This window comes from Odontomachus brunneus, unplaced genomic scaffold (genome assembly GCF_010583005.1).
Source record: "Odontomachus brunneus isolate Ranch 3 - 2012 unplaced genomic scaffold, Obru_v1 Obru_scaffold_069, whole genome shotgun sequence".
Taxonomy (NCBI): domain Eukaryota; kingdom Metazoa; phylum Arthropoda; class Insecta; order Hymenoptera; family Formicidae; genus Odontomachus; species Odontomachus brunneus.
Window position 1 is genome coordinate 556,482 of NW_022639519.1, and position 18,865 is coordinate 575,346.

At 35.8% G+C, this 18,865-nt stretch overlaps 2 protein-coding genes across 2 annotated transcripts in view; one reads left to right on the forward strand and one right to left on the reverse strand.

Annotated features, from left to right (window-relative positions):
* Nucleotides 1-18,865, reverse strand: part of LOC116846759 (5-hydroxytryptamine receptor 2A-like) — a 212,579-nt gene that overhangs the window by 34,106 nt on the left and 159,608 nt on the right. The window contains exon 3 of the mRNA XM_032821014.1: nucleotides 13,424-13,889. Coding sequence (XP_032676905.1) covers nucleotides 13,424-13,541 — 118 coding nt within the window. The 5' untranslated portion in view covers nucleotides 13,542-13,889. The remainder of the gene's footprint in view (nucleotides 1-13,423; nucleotides 13,890-18,865) is intronic.
* LOC116846760 overlaps nucleotides 1-18,865 on the forward strand; it is a 205,733-nt gene that overhangs the window by 15,299 nt on the left and 171,569 nt on the right. Inside the window, exons 3-4 of the mRNA XM_032821015.1 lie at nucleotides 4,882-4,983; nucleotides 5,604-5,642. Coding sequence (XP_032676906.1) covers nucleotides 4,882-4,983; nucleotides 5,604-5,642 — 141 coding nt within the window. The remainder of the gene's footprint in view (nucleotides 1-4,881; nucleotides 4,984-5,603; nucleotides 5,643-18,865) is intronic.

The following is an 18,865-nucleotide window of genomic DNA, read 5'->3' on the forward strand; positions in this document are numbered from 1 at the left end:
GGGGGGGGGAGGGGAAGGCAGGTCCTTATCTGAGCCGCGGAGTGGGGGTAGCGGCGCGCACCGCTTGCCGCCGCAAAGTGACTTCCGGCAGCAGTAGTCGCCTTCCGCGTTCCTTTCACTCGTCGCGTTATTCGCAGCTCGCTGCGGCGACATCGCCGAACGATCTAGAACGCGGATCGATAAAAATCTCAATATCTCCGCTTGTAGACATCGTAGCGACTTGAAACAAAGATCATTGGAAAGGGAAAATTATCGCGCTTCCTACATAGACTCCTGAAATAGTCCTCCTGTAGAATCAAGCGGCTTAATTATGTAAGTAAGAAATACACATCATTACATTATATTATTATTATTATTATTATATTATTATTAAGTAAGAAATACATCGGCTTTTATATTTGCCCTAAAGAGTGAGCATTAATTATTAATCTATATTGAAAATCAGTGAAATATCTTAGTTTGGTTTTGTAATACGAAGTTTTATGTTTTTGATGAGTATAAAGCACAACTTAAAAGAAAAGGGGAATGATAATAATGGGAACTTTCTATTTAGCGAATATTTTTTGCCATAACGTCAAAGTTCAAATAGCAAGTAAATTTAGCATTCAGTATTTAGCATAGTAAATTCAGTAGTGATGACATTAACTACTCCTTTATTTATTATTATTTTTTATGATTATATTATATTATATATAATCACATACACAATTATATTTTATTATATCTTATTACAATTATATTTTATTATATAATATCTATATTATATAATTATATTTTATTATATAACATTATATATTTTGAAATGTTATTAATATTATTAAATATCATTTAATATCATTATGTTTGTTTGCTAGGCTCATACTTTAAGTGGAATAACTTTTTATTAAAACTTTGCATTAATGTCAAGTTGTTGCGATCATTTTTAGATGCAATATAGGTTAATTCCCAATTTTTTCAAAATTTCTGAAATATGAGCAATGTACCCTTAAAATAAAAGCGAAATGACAATAATGGTAACTTTCTATCTAGCAGCGAATATTTTTTGCCGTAACGTTAATGTCGAAATAATTAATGAATTTAGTTTCAACGTTTGTTGTCTTAGCCGCCACAACTATATATTAGTTGTTGCGGCTAATCCTTTTCCTGCATACAAGTCGGAAAGCGGAATGTCAGTTCGCTCGTGTGCGTGTCGCAGAAAATTCTGTTTACGCAAAGCACGCTGGTTGTCGCGATTACCGTCACCGTCGGTGATATATTATACGCTCCGGAGATGTGTCACTTCTCCAAAGCAATCTTCCCTATTGTTCTCGCGGACGGATACGATACAGGGTGACCGCCGCCCCCGCGAACCCATCATCGACGGTGGCGGTGGGCGCGCAGTGATCGGCCGGAAAGGGTTGACTCGACGCTTGACAGTGCCTAATTACGACAAGAAGAACGATTAGTTGACGAGCGTGATCAATTTTACCGTGGACACATTGTTCGGGCGAAAGTTGCGCGCGCGGAAGAAGACGCGCATTGAAAAAAATCCCTCAATTATCAGAACAAAAGCGCGCTTGTTGTTTGACGATCGTTAGGAAAACAGGCCGAACAATTGAGCCAGGGACACATAGAAAAACTTAAACAGTAAAAAAATTGACTAATCACAGTCGACGATTCTTCTTATGGTCGAAAAATAATCGATCGGTTTTTTGCTTAAGTTTGTCTTATTGCTTAAATATATTTAGGTCTTTACCGTTGTAAATCATTTTTCATGTCATTTCAATGAACATACTATATTGCTTGAGACAGAAACCACATTCGTTCTCGTGTATTTAGATCAGGTTAGTTATGTCTTTATTGCAGAAATGTTTATAATAGCAAATTGTAAGTAACGAATAATTTGTTTCCACTACGTCACATTGTCTGTCCCATATCAACAAACTATTTGTTGCGGGTATTGATATATTGTTATATTAGCAAAATTTTTTCTCTCAGTGTACTTGCGGACGGCGATTTTCATTAATTACTGTCGAATGCGTTTGAATAAGATCACGCGCGCGTCTAAGTGATTGACCCGATCGTCCGCGAATTAAGGCACGGCTCCTTTCTTCTCGTTCTTACTTTATTTTCTCCATTTTTTTTTGTTCGTTTTGGCTCGAACGAGCTCGATCCATTATCGATTTAACGCCGAGGACGAAATTGTCCATTCATCAAAGTGTCGTTGAGCAGGATATTCATTCACTCGTCGCTAATTCTTTGAGAAACTGCTCTACGCGCAAATTATCGCAATTGTCACGCGAACAGTGAGATATTAAGTGTGAGAGATGTATCGTAAAGTCGGTAATCAGAGATTGGAGAAATTGAAAAATCAGTTTCTCGAATATTGAATATCGTTACATGGGAATTTATGACGTTTCACGTCGCGTGTGGCGCGGACACGTTGAGGAATAATCCAGCGGAACAGGCACTTTAATCGTCGAAAAGCGTGAGTGTCGGTACTTGTGACACTTTCAAAGTTCCACTTTGATTAGTTTGACTTCGCGAAATAACGCCAAATTTAGACTGACTAAGTCTCGACGTCGACGTTCAGAGACTCGACGACATCTTCATCGACTTGAGCGACTGATAAAATGCAAAACGAGCAATTCGTTGTGCTTCAAGAGAGAAGATCTCATTTTGTTTACTCCATTCTCTCTCTCTCTCCTTCTTTTTCTTTCTTTCTTGCTCTTGCGCTTGAAGGGATATGTATCCCAGGAGCGCCTAATAAATTACGCTCCTTGTTTTTTCTCTCTTTCTTTTTCTCTCACGTCCTACTTTGCCTTAGTACAACTCACATGCGACATTACACTGAGAGAAAGAATACCTAAGAAATAATAAATACATGTAAATTTACTCAAAAGGTACACTCCGATTTCTTTCTAATTTGGTACAAATGTAAAAGTACAAAAAATATTTAGGTCATACTTTTTCATTTTGGCCCACTTTGAGTTTCACGGATAGTTTATAGCTTTTTAATGTTCTCACTTCTATTATCAACAAGTACAACAAAGATGCATAAGAAATAAAATTGAATGCAAGATATAATTAAATAATTTTAACAAAATCGGCATGGTTGAGACACCAATTATTCTAAATTTCTTTAGCTGAGATTCCAACCGAAATATTTGTGCCAAATCTGTGTTAAATTAGTCAAAAATGGTCCGAATCTCGGCCAAATCAAAATCTGGCAATTTTAATTAAAATTTTAACAAAATTGGCATAGCTGAAACATGAACCATTTTAAATTTCATTAGCCGAGATTCCACTCGAAATATTTTAAATCTGTGCTAAATTAGTAAAAAATGACTCGAATCTCGACCAAAATAAAATCCAACAATTTTAATTAAAATTTTAACAAAATTGGCATAACTGAATCACGAACCATTCTAAATTTCTTTAACCGAGATTCCAAACGAAATATTTCAAATCTGTGCTAAATTAGTAAAAAAATGGTTGGAATTTCGGCCAAACCGAGAAATTATTTGTATAAATAATTTTTAAAAAATTTTTTACATGTTTTATTTAAACATTTTATTATTTATACAAATAATTTTACACATTTGACTTTATATTCATAATCAGCAAACTAAAAACGCCTATATCTTGTATTCAATTTTATTTCTTATGCATTTTGTTGTACTTGTTGATAATAGGAGTGAGAACATTAAAAAGCTATAAACTGCCCGTGAAACTGCCTCAAGGTGGACCATAATGAAAAAAAATGTGACCTAAATATTTTTTGTACTTCTATATTTGTGTTAGAAAGAAATCGGAGTGTAACTTTTGGGAAGGTTTACTTATTAGTAGTAAATGTACATTTTCGTAAAATCTTAGCTTTTTATGAAAGCAATTATTTATTTCATTTAAATAAAATAATTTAGATTTAAATAAATATGTTATTATAATCCCGTAAAATGAATATTTATTATTTTTTTAGATATTTTTCGCTGATGTCACTCGCGTTATCGAAACAATAATTCTCAATCCCCCTTTTTCTCCTGCGGACACCTTACTATTGATAGATTGACAGTTAAAAAATTCTCGACCAGTCGCACTTATATTTAGCTGTGTATTTTTACGGCTGTTAATTAATCCAAAAAACGCAAACGTGCTTTTTGGATTAATTAACGGTTACGCGAGAAACGAATACGACTGGTCGATAATTGTTAGTAACTATCGATCTGTCGAATGGTAGAGCGATATCGATCTATCGAATCGAATTTGCTGAGTGTACAGAGGGCGTCGTTATAGGCGCGCGACAACACCAATTGAGCGCGCATTTTGGATCATTATACTTCGGGCAGCCGCCATTGAAACATCGATCGACATCGCTCCACGTTTTACGCGTCTTTTGTCTGCCGAAAGTACGGAAATAAATATCGGGAGTGTCGAAAATAGCGGCGTGCGCGATCGTTGGGACATATCGTAAGTACGTAGTAGCGAATAATTCATTTGTTTCTCGTATCTCATTTGCAACCGCTGCTTGTCGTGACATGTCGATCCGGAGTCTATCATCTTCATAATTATCTTTGACTCACTCGAAGTAAGTAATAGTAAAAGTAGTAATAGAATCGAGCAAGTAATAGTAAAAGTAGTAATAGAATCGAGCGTTCGTCGGACTTATTAACCGGGAACCAGCAATTCGGTGATAAGATGAGCAATGCTTGCATTCTAAAATTGAAAGCTGTTTATCGTACTTGAATTGTATTGTATACAAAAGAGAAATATAACTTTATCCTAAACGTAACGTATAGTCGCATCTCGTACTATTGATACTTCCGAATTTTTGTCGTCGGCGAGCTCGAAATAGAATAATTTCTTTATCATTGTGACTAATTAGGTAAACATTGTCTGTCTCAGATCTGGTGGAGCTTGTAGCCGTGACGAAGAGGTCTGTGATTCAAGTGTTCGCGGATGCAGGACCGAAGGATTCGGTTCGGGCCAAGCAGAGTCGATTCGAAGGTTTATACACATTCTTTATATTTCTTTATTCAGCTGTTTGCAATCGAAAACCAAACTATAATTTTCGAATTGAAGATTGTTGAATTACGACCGCGAAGAATTGATCCATTCATACACTGCAAAAACTGATGTATTAAATTTAACACATTTCATGTGTCCCAAATCATCCACTTTCATTTATGTGTAAATTTAACACAAAATAAATGTGTTAAAAAGTAACACGTATAATGGAAAAAATTAATACAAGAATTTAACACTTGAATACCGTTAGAAATCACAGGTTGGATTAAATTGACATATTTAATATGTCAGACATACATTATGTCAATTTAACATTTTTATTTCATCAACACCATAGATTAATATTTCTCTCAAATGTTAAAGTAACGTTTTATTTTAGTTAATTTAACATTATATATATGTTAATTTAACACAAACTGTAATTTCTGATGGTATTCAAGTGTTAAATTCTTGTGTTAATTTTTTACATATTATGCGTGTTACTTTTTACCACATTTGTTTTGTGTTAAATTTAACACATCAGTTTTTACAGTGTATGCGCATTTATCCGTTGAACTAGATCATTAGAATTAATCAGTAACGCTGTTTTTCTGTTACAGAATTAAAAGCAGCGGACTCTGAGTTGGCGACATGTTTCGGTGAGTGAAAGAAGTTCACAGTTTGAACCGTGATGTATATATAATTTTAATGGTGATGGGCATTTATAAAAAAACTTCACAAATCAATACGATTTACATTGCTTGTAGATTCTTGCATATTGTATATGTCTCTTTATATATATCGCCTAAAACAATCAGGGAATCACCTCGCATATCTGTATTATATAAGTACACTTATACGTATTAATACTTATACGTTATAAGTATTTTAATTTTTTTCCCTATTTACAGTCAAGGCTACAGAATTCAGCGCAGAGTTATTATCACAGTGTGATTCCTTAATTGTTTTTTGCAATATATAATGCGCATCAGAATTGCGCTACCAGTTGTGGAATTCGCGATTGTTTCGTTCGTATTGATGGATTTCGCGGTAGCCATGGTCAGTTTTTTCTAAATTTTTTCCATATACAGAGTTGGTAAAAAGTCCGGAAACGGTAAAATATCTCGAAAAGGATCAACTGTAGCGAAAAATATGTAAGTAGCAAAGTTGTAGGGCTTAATAAAATGTGCCTAATGATGGCTAAAAATTTGACTTTGGGCGGAGGACGAAGGTTATACGAAGGTCAAATTGAATTTTTTTAATTGGATCCCCCACTTTTTATTACATATTCTTGTAGCTTATTTCAAGGGCTTTCCAAAAACCTATAATAAAGTATTTTTTTTTATTAGGCATATTTAGAGTTATGAGACTTGAAAGGATTTTAGTCTTTAACTGTTTCTGTTTCGTAAAAACATATCACTGTCTTCTGAACGGTGGATTTAGAAATAAAATTGCGATCAGGATATGCAGCATTGAATGTGTAGATCAGTTACTTCTTCGTATGATCTAATATAGTCTCCAAATTTTCGATAAAGAAACAGCATTATCTTTTCTTTATCGGTGAACATTTTTAAAAAAGAAATTTGAAATTGTAGTTGGAAAAAGAAAGGAAAAAGACAAAGAGTAAGATGCGAAAGAGCACGACTCGTTTTTAAAATACAAAGATCGAGAAGCGTTATCGTGAAGCGCGGGTATGCGCGAGTTTTGACTGAGTACGTGTGATATTACGTCGTGAATGAATAACCGCGTTCGATGAGAGCGAATGAACAACTAAGCCGGTCATATCGTCTAGCTCGAGACACGAAAAACAAAGTTATTCTTGTTTTTCTCCTGTGTTTATGTTTTTTAGGCTCCCAGCCTAGTTGTTCATTCGCTCGCATCGAACGCGGTTATTCATTCACGAAAAAATACTTTATTATAGGTTTTTGGAAAGCCCTTGAAATAAGCTACAAGAATATATAATAAAAAGTGGGGGGTCCAATTTAAAAAATTCAATTTGACCTTCGTATAACATTCGTCCTCCACCCAAAGTCAAATTTTTAGCTATCATTAGGCACATTTTATTAAGCCCTACAACTTTGCCACTTACATATTTTTCGCTACAGTTGATCCTTTTCGAGATATTTGACCGTTTCCGGACTTTTTGCCAACCCTGTATATTTACGTCGAGATTCAATTTCGTAGATAGAGATGAAATTTGTTATCATTCGATATCGCGCACGCGTGTGGAGATGAGTTCTGTTACAGTAAAATCATTCAATGTGCTGAGTTTGCATATTATTTTCGCGGTACAATATAAACTCACAGATAGTCGAGATTCTGTTTTTAATTTTTTATATAAAATTTCTTGTGCGCGAGATACGACACTATCGAGTATTAGTATTTTTTTCATGAAAATAATACGACAGTCACGAGAGAGAAGCTCAAGTTTCGTGTTTGTTTACGCGTCCGTGAAATTTCGCGTTAGTTATAGAGAAACTTTAAGTGGTAACGAAATATCGTGCGTGATTTCTGATTTTTGTTTTTTCATACTTACATCCGGTTTTGTGATCGCGTCTGGCAAACAGGAAGTTTGTTAAATTTGCGAGAGTGTTCCGAAAGCCAACTTCGCAGAGATATTGCGGAGTAGTCTTTGTGCAATATGTCGCAGAGCGATTTTCGCACAAATGTTGCGGAGCCACTGTGCGTGAGAACTTCGCGCTACTTGTGACTCGCCGACGCACCACGTTGGCGAATTTCACAATCGGTCTTTAATTCGCCTCGCGTTTACATCTCTAACGGATTTTAATTTCGCGGTTCTCGTTATCGTTTTTTTTTGTTTTTTTATACGCGATACGTGCTGCGAATATATGAATGCCGAAATGGCATTATGATCCGTCGCGTGCGAATAACTTCGATAAAATTATCACTAAATTTGGTGCGCATATTTATCGTTCATTTTTCAAATCAAGCCCCTTTCGCAACGAGGAGCCCATTTCGACGAGGCATTAACGTCCGTGATATATATTTTCTTTTCCTCGATCTTTCCGTCGAAAGCCAGTTATGATTTTTGGAGTACACCGGAATTTTTGTCTTTCGTTAAATCACTGAACGTCTTTTAAATGATCGCGGTCGCGAGTGAAATGTGTGATGAGAGACGACTGCAAGGCATTACCGAGACGATGGACAGATAATGTGGGCGATGCAGTCGACACACAGTGGGCTTCATCGGGGAACAGGACGGCTGGACGTCGCGGGACATACAGAATGGTGAGTGTTATTGCAATTATGAACGCTCAAAGAGCTCCAGTACTTCTATGTAGTGCATGCAATGTTTAGACGTAAATCGTATTGATTTTAGTCTATTTATTTTGTACATTGAGAAAAGAAAGCAATTGGGTTGGTAAAATCCGCGGTCATCTATCTTCAAAGAAATATTGTGTTTATTAAACAAATTACACGTTAGTGCAACCATCAGTTGCGTTGATAGACAATAGCGTAATCACCGAGTCAGTTGATATAATTCATCACAGCAACTATGCGATTCGTTCAAGCAGTTTCATTAATTCAACCACTTTTTTCTCAGTGTACACATCTAATGTGCAAACTCTATCTATATATCTCTATCTGCATATTAAAAAAATGGTTGAAATATTGCATCATTTATAATTACGTTTCCCTAGTCAGGTTTTAATATCTAATATTTTATCTACCAGTATATTACGTATTTTTCATTTTTTTTAATTCTTTTACTCGACCAGTCAAATGAAAAATGGCTGAAATATTGTTTAAATTACCTCTTTCTGATCAGGTTTTAAAACCTAATAATACTCGTTAATACATTACATATTTTTAATTTTATATTCTATCGGATGTTTAGTCGCGAAATTGCGATTAAAGTTGATTTAAATGTCAGCAAGATATTGAATCATTCGATAATTTCGCGCGGGGATGAAAGATACATGACTTCGAATCTTGCTAGGGATATGCTGAGAGAGAGAAAATATTTAAGAAATAGAATAAATATATTTATTCAGTGGGTACTAATAATACATATTTACTTTCGCTAACATAAAATATTTTTCAAATAAGAAGATGTATTTTCTTAAAACTTTAAGAAAATCTTATCTTTTATGAAAACAATAATTTATTCTATTTAAACGAAAAAATTTAGATTTAAGTAAATATGTCATTTTTTAGTACCTATCAAAGAAATATTTGGTATTTTTTAGATATTTTTGCTCTCAATGTAGCATCGGTCTGTCAGCAAGGATGTATATTCTGTACTGTAAAAACTGATGTGTTAAATTTAACATTTCATGTGTCACAAATCATCCACTTTCATTTATATGTAAATTTAACAAATGTGGTAAAAAGTAACACACATAATATGTAAAAAATTAAAGAAGTAAAGAATTTAACATTTGAATGCCGTCAGGAATCACAGTTTAAATTGACATATGTATAATGTTAAATTAACTAAAATAAAATACTTTAACATTTAAGAGAAGTATTAATCTATAGTTTTGATAAAATAAAAATGTTAAATTGACATAATTTATGTCTGACATATTAAATATTAACAATTTAACACAACCTGTGATTCCTAACGGTATTCAAGTGTTAAATTCTTGTGTTAATTTTTTCCATATTATGCGTGTTATTTTTTAACACATTTATTTTGTGTTAAATTTACACATAAATGTGAGTGGATGATTTGGGACACATGAAATATGTTAAATTTAACACATCAGTTTTTACAGTGTATCTCATGAAAACTTTACTATATATATATAGATTAATAGTTACTAAAAGCTTTCGGTCAGCTGCATCTGTTTTTAGCTACGCGTTTCTCATGTTAATTAATTAAAAAATTGCGTTAAAAGGAGAAGTGACGTTTTGACAGCTTAACGTTTCGTCTACGTAAAGAGAGTTATTTGCTCACGTGCAATGCGCAATCAGCACTTATTAAGTAATTACAATTTTATACATATTAATTTCTTACTTATTCTTCTTAATGAAATATCCTTTTCTTTTGCTGATTTCAATACACGTGAGCAAATAACTCCCTTTTACTGACGAGCAGCTGTCAAAAAGTCACTTCTGCTTCTATTCTCGCTTTCCCGATTAATCAACAGTTATGATAAATACGTAATGAGAAACGACTGCTGCTAGTCAAACATTTTAACGATTATTGATTTAATAAATGGCAAAGCATCTGCGGGATTGAACGTACATCAAATCTCATAAATGCAGTTCCATTTCCTAGTATGGTGGTGTATGGAATTTTCGGCCAAGTGCATCGTACATATAAAATATTTGTGCATCGTGACTGTCGATTATTCTAGAAATTGCCGATCTCCCGAATAATCAACAGTCATGATGTGCGAATATTTTATATATGATGCTATAGAGAGGAAATGGAATTGCATTTATGTGATTTGGCGTGCGTTAGAAACCGCACGAATTTTGCGACACAACTCACACTGGCGTTTGGTGGAAGATATTAGTTCGCGATATGTGCGAGCGCTTCATCCGGAAGCGACACTGAGAAAAATGTTTTGTATTTGCAATTACAATCACGCGCAGAGAGATAATAAATTATGCTGAAGGAAGTTATCTTTTTCTTAAATTATACATGGAGAGAATATTGTAGTAAAAATTACAATACAATTTTTGTACTTCGAGAATAGACTGGCATAATGATGAAAATTATAATGAGACATACACAGAGAGAACGATTTGGTTGAATCAATTTCTTTAGAATAGTCCAAACGAATTTTTTGAATGATCGAATAAAATTTTATTTGACGCAACAAAAATATTTATTTGCGACTTAGTTCCAAAGAAATATTTTTGTTGTGTCAACCAAAAAATTTATTTGGACTATTCCAAGGAAATATTTATTTGATTCAACAAATCGTTCTCTCTGTGTAGTAACAGTGACCATGAACATAGTAAAAATTACTATAAGTGTAATAAAAATTATTGTGTTTATGGTCATTTGTATTGTTATAATTTTCGTAATAGTATCAGTCTATATCTGGACTATTAAAATTGTGTTGTAATTTTTACTATAACATTCTCTCCGTGTACTACAATAACCTTGTATGTATGTTATTACTACCATTTTACTACAAAGGCTATGGCCGGGACTAGAAATGACTATAATTTTAGTTAGATGAACCGTTTTTCCTCTCAATGGAGAGTCGGTTATTGAATTAAAAAAACAACTGAAATATTACGCGGCGTAATGTGTATTCGCGGGTCGTGAGAACCGCCTGGGGCATACCGTTTATTCAATTGTGCCCGCAGTCACGGTTTTGCCCCGCACAATGTCTTTGCAACGCTTGCACGACGATAATCAATTCGCCAGCGCGAATACAGGGCGCGCGGAACACGTCTGTGAAGATGGCACCACATTTTTAAAAAAATCAATTTATTATTATAGTTCTGATCGCACCCCGATGAGTTCTAGAGTTCTAGATAACATTTAGAAATAGCTCCGGCGAAATAAAGTAAAAAAACTAATTTTTAAGTTTGGAGGTGTTAAGTTCACAAAATTAGGTCAGAAAAGTGACAGTAACTTTTTAACGGTTGCACCAAATGAATTTCATCATTAGAATTTTTTAAAGAATTCTTGTGGTGCTACCCAGAACTTCAGTCGGAACGCTGGAATTACTAAAAAAAATTTCACCCTTTCAGGACTTAGAAATTTTCACGAAATCGAATCTTTGAACGGCTAGAACTTCTCCCTCATTGGTTGTAGCTCGAAGATTCATAAAGATAATCGATAGAACTCTTCGAGGTGCTATCAGAACTGTGGTCGAAATGCTGGAATTATTAAAAAAAATTTCACCCTTTCAGAACTTAGAAATTTTCACAAAATGAGATCAGAAAAATAACAGTAACTTTTTAACGGATGCACCAAGTGAATTTTATCAAGATTTAGAAATTTTTACAAAACCGAATCTTCGAACGGCTAGAACTTCTCTCTCATTGGTTGCAATTAGAAGATTCATAAAAATAATCCATAGAACTTTTCGGGGTGCTATCAGAATTCCAGTCGGAACGCCGGAATTATTAAAAAAAAATGTTACCACCAGATGCTTAGAAAAAAAATGATCTAATTTTTTTTAATTTTGCCAACAAAATTTTTTCCTGTATGTTATTTGTATTTTAGTGCTAGTTCTGATAGTCTTCTTCCTCCCCAAATTATTCTATCGATTGTCCTCTTAACTCTAAACGTTACAGTTGACAGAAATAATTTATAGCGTTTTGAATTTTCAGAATGGAAGTTAGCCCTCCCGTAACCTTGTAATGGTATGCTCGCTGCTGTGAGTTCTGGTAACATCTCGATGAGTTCTATCGATTTGATTATTTTTATGAATCTTCGAGTTAAAACCAATGAGAAAGAAGTTCTAGTCGTTCAAAGATTCGGTTTCGTGAAAATTTCTAAGTCCTGAAAGGGTGAAATTTTTTTAAATAATTCCAACGTTCCGATCGGAGTTCTGGATAGCACCACAAGAGTTCTATAAAAAATTCTAATGATGAAATTCATTTGGTGCAACCGTTAAAAAGTTACTGTCATTTTTCTGATCTCATTTTGTGAACTTAGCACCTTCAAACTTCAAACTTCAAAATTAGTTTTTTTACTTCATTTCGCCGGAACTATTTCTAAATGTTATTTAGAACTCTAGAACTCATCAGGGTGCGATCAGAACTAATAATACCAGAATGATAATAAATTGATTTTTTTTTAAATGTGGTGCGATCTTCACAGATATGCGTGGAATCGCGTCCGTAAAAATCCTTAATGCGCTCGTTGCTTGGGAAGGAAGGGTCCTTTGCCTTAAAATCGAGCCGCACTATAAACTTTTTACGAAACGGTCCCTAAAAGCGCAGATATAACACGGTGCTGTATGTCACGTCTAAAAACGCGCGTCCTCCTCAATTTCATCGCATCGATCCGCGTATCAATATTCAAAAAGCCCAACTGAAGCAACTGAATGGATATGAATATATACATTTGTATTTGTGTGTGTGTGTGTGTGTGTGTGAATATATATATATATATATATATATATATATATATATATGATACACAGATTTTATTTAGGTGTATCGCACTTTTAAATATTAACGTAGCAGAAAATTCCATGCGGAGCTCTCATAACGATATACATCGCGACCACTGTAGAAAAATTTCTCGTGACTTTCTATCGAGAGAAAATTTCGAATATCTTTTTTTGAGTGAAAACGCTACAAGCGCGGTTTTAATCGCGAGCGGTTCTAACGTCAGAAATTCCGTGAACGGGCAAGTTAAATCGGGACGGTAAATCGCGGGTAAAAAAGTTTCTCCCTCGCGCGGATTAATCGTCGAGACACTTATTGTCGGGGGCCGGGAGCAATTTCCTTTCGGTGAAGTAAGAATCGAGTGAAAAGGGAGCGAAAGACTCACCTAAGATAGTGACGAGGATCAGGATGAAGAGCACGAGAGCTCTCAGGACGATCGAAGCGTCGATGAAGACTGGATCTTCCGCGGATGCGTTTACCGCTTGATTGACGTGAACCTCCATCGTGGCTAAAGCGTATTTCCCGTCTTCAATGCTCGCTATTCATCATCTGGTTAGATAATGTATCATGGTCCGCCCTCGTTAGCGGCTCTGAAGCTTCCTTTCTTTTTTCTCTTTCTATTTTTTCTTTTTCGGCTTTCTTTTTCTTCCTCTTCCGGCTTTCGGCGGACGCGGAGTCAACGCCTGGCCGATGCACGGCGGCTGTTACTCCTCTCGTGTACTTGCACGTCTATTTCAGAGTTCGCTGCGACCTCCATTTTCCACAATTTTCCGCCCCGAGACTCCATGGACTTTCAGATGCGAGTGTTTTGCTCCCGTGCGATGTACCGGTCGGTCCTTTCGCATGCGTATCTGAAACGACGAAACGCGAAAAACAATTCAAATTCCATTCAAGCTTTAATTTGCCGTTGACTTTGCATCGCGAGAGAACGCTTGAACTGAGACAAATCCCTCGATTAGCAGAACAAAAAGCATACTTGTTGTTTGACGATCGTTAGCTCGAAATCTACAGAAAAGCTTAAGCAGCAAGACGCAAGTAGAAAGAAAATTGACCAATCACAGTCGTTTATTCTTCGACCGTAAGAAGAATCGTCGACTGCGATGAGTTAAACTTTTTTACTGCTGAAGTTCTATTACTTAAGTTTGCTGTGTGTCTCCGGCTTTAGGCAAACAGATCGAACAATCGCACGTTGCAAATCGTTTCTAATTTGTCATTTCAACAAACACACATTGCTTGAGATACAAATCACATTTGTACACTTAGATTAGGTTAGCCGTATCTCCACTACGAAAGTGTTGCTTAGAGAGTGGCAAATTGAAAGTAACATTCAATTCTCACTAAGAGGTCGCGTGCTGTCCTATACCGACAAACTATTTGTCGCGGGTATTTTGTTAAATTAGCAAAAGTCTTTCTCTCAGCGCGCTTCTCCGTCGGTCGAATTAACGGAGAAGAGCAGCGTGATTCTTCCAGCTGACCTCGCGACAGTCCCTCTTCGATTATTTACCTCTGTTTAAACAGTTTATGTCTTCTTCTCAGCTCGCTTAGTACTTACTTAGCGCCCGCCACACACGGGAAGAATTGCAGCTCGCTCGTGACTTTTTTTTCTACGGTTAGCATTTTCAGACGGTCTCGAACGCTCTCATTATTTATGACGCAGCGTAATCGCGATATTGAGTTTCACGTTAAACGCAAGTTGCGAACGTCACGTCACGTGCGAATGACGGCTTGAGCGAGCCCGAGCGAGGCGTCACGTTCATGGTAGCCCGCGAAACCAATGAAATTGGAATAATCGCGCGTAGTAATTATCGAGATTGTAACGGCCAGCTAGGAGAGGGGAGGGGGATCGACTTTAATAATAAACCCATGCGGCGGCGCGCGAAAAATAGATTACGATAAACGCGCGTGTCGCGAAATTACCTTAAAAGGGCGGATACACACACACACTCTCTCTCTCTCTCTCTCTCTCTCTCTCTCTCTCTCTCTCTCTCTCTCTCTCTCTCTCTCTCTCTCTCTCTCTCTCTCTCTCTCTCTCTCTCTCTCTCTCTCTCTCTCTCTCTCTCTCTCTCTCTCTCTCTCTCTCTCTCTCTCTCTCTCTCTCTCTCTCTCTCTCTCTCTCTCTCTCTCTCTCTCTCTCTCTCTCTCTCTCTCTCTCTCTCTCTCTCTCTCTCTCTCTCTCTCGTATGCACTCTATTAAATTTTCCGATGTAGTGCTGGGGAACGTTTCATTAACTTGAATTCGCCGAGACCTACTCGCCATTTGGTTTAAACTGATTGAATTTCCAGGCGAGTAGCGCTCACGTTTGATAGTGTTGCGCCGATACACCGTAACGGACACTCACGGTTTTCGTGGCATGGTCCGTTGCGCAATTTTATTATTTCGATGAATTACAAATGATTTTACGGAGAATAAACCCTCAAAAAGACGACGACAACGGCGACGGGGCGCACGCGTGCGAGAGAAAGATCTGCTCCCCCCGTGAAAAATATATTATTAAAACTTGTGTATACGGAAAATCTTTCTGGCGCGTGTCCGCGAAGGGTTGGCGATGATACTCTCACACGAGAGTGTGCCAATATTTTTCTCGCGATCGCGCGAAAAATTCGTCCCGGAGTGGTTGTTGGCACACAGTAGCTTTTTGCGCGCGACCGCCGAGATCTGAAAGTTTTATTCCCGCCGCATGACGCAAATCCCACGTATTCCGCCGGCGACCAAAAAGTGTCTCGCCCTACGGCTCTCTTCCTCATCACCATTTTTCGGTGCTCGTCCGACCGACTCGGCGAGACCGAAAAACAAGCAACCTCCCACGATGGAGAAGTATCTCGCCGGGCGAACTTTCTAACAGCGTCGCTCGCCAGCAGAGAAAAAGCCCGGGAAGCGCGCAAAAGCGAAGCGTGGCGTCCGCGTTCGTGCGAACTTCAAAGAGACAGGCGGAAAAACGAGCGTCCATGAACGGCGAAGAGAATAAAAGTCAATCAGGCTTTCGGGCTTTCGCAGATACCGGCGCGACTACGTTTTTAATACTTAAACAACGGCAGAGGCCGCGCGCGAGTATCGATCCGCCGGTGCGTAACGAATTGCGTAAATCTATTTTCCGCTATCGATGACTTTGATAACGCCACGCGAAGGTAAGCGCATTCAAAGCGCTCCTTAACGGTACTGCTTGAAATTTTATTGCTTGAAGCTCGTCTCTCTCAAGTGAGATACGAGCCGGCCGGCATTCACACGTGCAACGAGGATTGTCGACTTCGTAAGTGTCGTATATTTACTTTATGACATAGTTACATCTGCACAATAACGTTTAACAAATCGACAGTCTTTGGTAACTGTGTATAGAAAATATTACTCCAGGCCCGTATTGATAGTTGTCTCTTGAAACTTACTTCAAGTGAGAGATACTCGTATTTCAGTTTAAAGTTAAATATAAGTTTTTCAGGGGAATTGCGTTTGTAAATACAACGTCACGTACATCACGTGCTTCAAGTGGAAAATACGGATCTAACTCTACATTCAAATCGGAGTATTTCACACGACACAAGTTTCAAGTAACGACTATTAATATAGACCTCAGATTTCAGCTCAGATTTAAACGAGAGTCTAAGTTTGGTTGAATCGTGTGATTACAGATATAAGTATTGCATATATTATAATTCGAATGGAAAACTTATGTTAGATCTGACTCTGAATAAAAATGTGAATATCTCACATTACACAAGTTTCAGGTGACAACGGTTAACTTTCTCTAGAACTCTAAATATAAATAAAATTTATCTATTTCAATATTTCAAATGTTCTCAAAAAATATGCGTTTTGTTTTATATCATAACTTTTTCCAACTTCATTGAATTACGAAACTATTAATAGATTCATATTTTTCGATGTTTTCTATATCGATAAGAAATAAAAAAATATTAAATTTCGACCATTTTTCCGGCAGTTATAAGCAAATAAAAATACGCTGGTAAAATTTATCCATGTTTAAACTTTACGTAACTTTTTGATGTTTAGGATTCGAGGTTAATACAAGCTTTACAGTACTGAGAGAATATTAATATAATATATTTTTCAAATAAGAAAATATACATTTTCTTAAAAATTTAACTTTTCATATAGAATATTTATTATTTTTATTTGCGTATTTTTATTTGCTTATAACTGCCGGAAAAATGGCCGAAATTTAATATTTTTTAATTTTTTATCGATATAGAAAACATCGAAAAATATAAATCTATTAATGGTTTCGTAATTCAATGAAGTTGGAAAAAGTTATAAAACGAAACGCATATTTTTTGAGAACGGTAACATTTGAAATTGAAATAGGTAAATTTTATTTATATTTCTGCATATTTTTTGTATTTTTAAGATTCTAAATTCAGTTGTAAAAATACAACAATGTTCTTTAAAATTTTGTTTTTTTAAATTTTTAAAAATTTTTCTTTAAATTTAAACTTTACGTAACTTTTTGATGTTTAGGATTCGAGATTAATACAAGCTTTACAGTACACTGAGAGAATATTAATATAACATATTTTTCAAATAAGAAAATATACATTTTTTTTTTAATTTAACTTTTTATATAGAAATATTTTTGCATGTATTTTTTGCATTTTTAAGATTCTAAATTCAGTTGTAAAAATGTTCTTTAAAATTTTGTTTTTTAAATTTTACAAAATTTTTCTTTAAATTTTTCTTTAAATATTTTTGTGGACCAAACACACGTTCAGTATATGGAAACTTGTATTAAGTAAATATTTACATTGACAATTCGAGATATGTTTTGAAATTTTTTATCATTTTCGTCATATATTGGACAATGCTCTAATTAATTTTTGTAAATACTTTTATTATGTAAAAGCATTTATAATTCTCCGTATTCATTACGCAACTTTGCAGAAGAAAGTCAGTATTTAATCAGTAAAGTTTTCAAATATGGCATCCTTTTAAATGAATATATTATTGGTCACTCGCCGGGTAAATATTTATAATTTTTTAGATATTTTTCCTCTCAGTGTACTAGTTGAGTTTTAGTTATGGAGTTGAGTGAAATTTAATTATTGACAAACTTTTGTTTAAAAATATTTGTAGCGATATAGAAAGGTAGACTGTATCTCTAGTGTTAAAATGTCAGACGAATTCGTTTCTCGTTTCATATAATGCCGTTCCAAACAAACAAATATATAAACGGTCTGACGGTTTTATTAACATGTATATAGATATGACGTCAGTTACTGTCGTAACGACCAGCCCGTGCATTTGTTGACTGAGAGGTTTATTAGGAATCATAAATCGCTGAAACCGAATTGATAAAGAGTAAACAGTGGAGGGTTCGTGGAAATATGACGTGAGAAAAAAATGTGGAACTTTAGGGGTATCTTGTAAAGTAAAATGGAAATCAGGGAGGGGATCGCGACGAAACGAGAATAAAAGGAATAAGTTTGTTTGAAAGTGGAAGATTGACCGTAGTCAATTGATCGTCTCTCTCTCTCTCTCTCTCTCTCTCTCTCTCTCTCTCTCGTCGGGACACCATGAGCGCATCGCCGAAGTGGTTTTTGAAATTTCGTCTCGAAATTGACGATTTACTTCTCACCAAGATATAAAAATTGCACTTTACAACCCCCGTAAAATCATCTCTTTCCGAAGTGAAATGCAATCACGATACTGAAAGCGCTGTTATAATAGCCGGCCGACGGAGAAAACAATCATGAATATTATGCGGGACCTTGTGCGTTTCCGCGAAATCGTCGTCGTAATGGAATATTTTATTCATTCAGACGCATGAGAGAGTTAATTCAAACTTCAATAATGGAGAACACACCCGTTGTACAATGC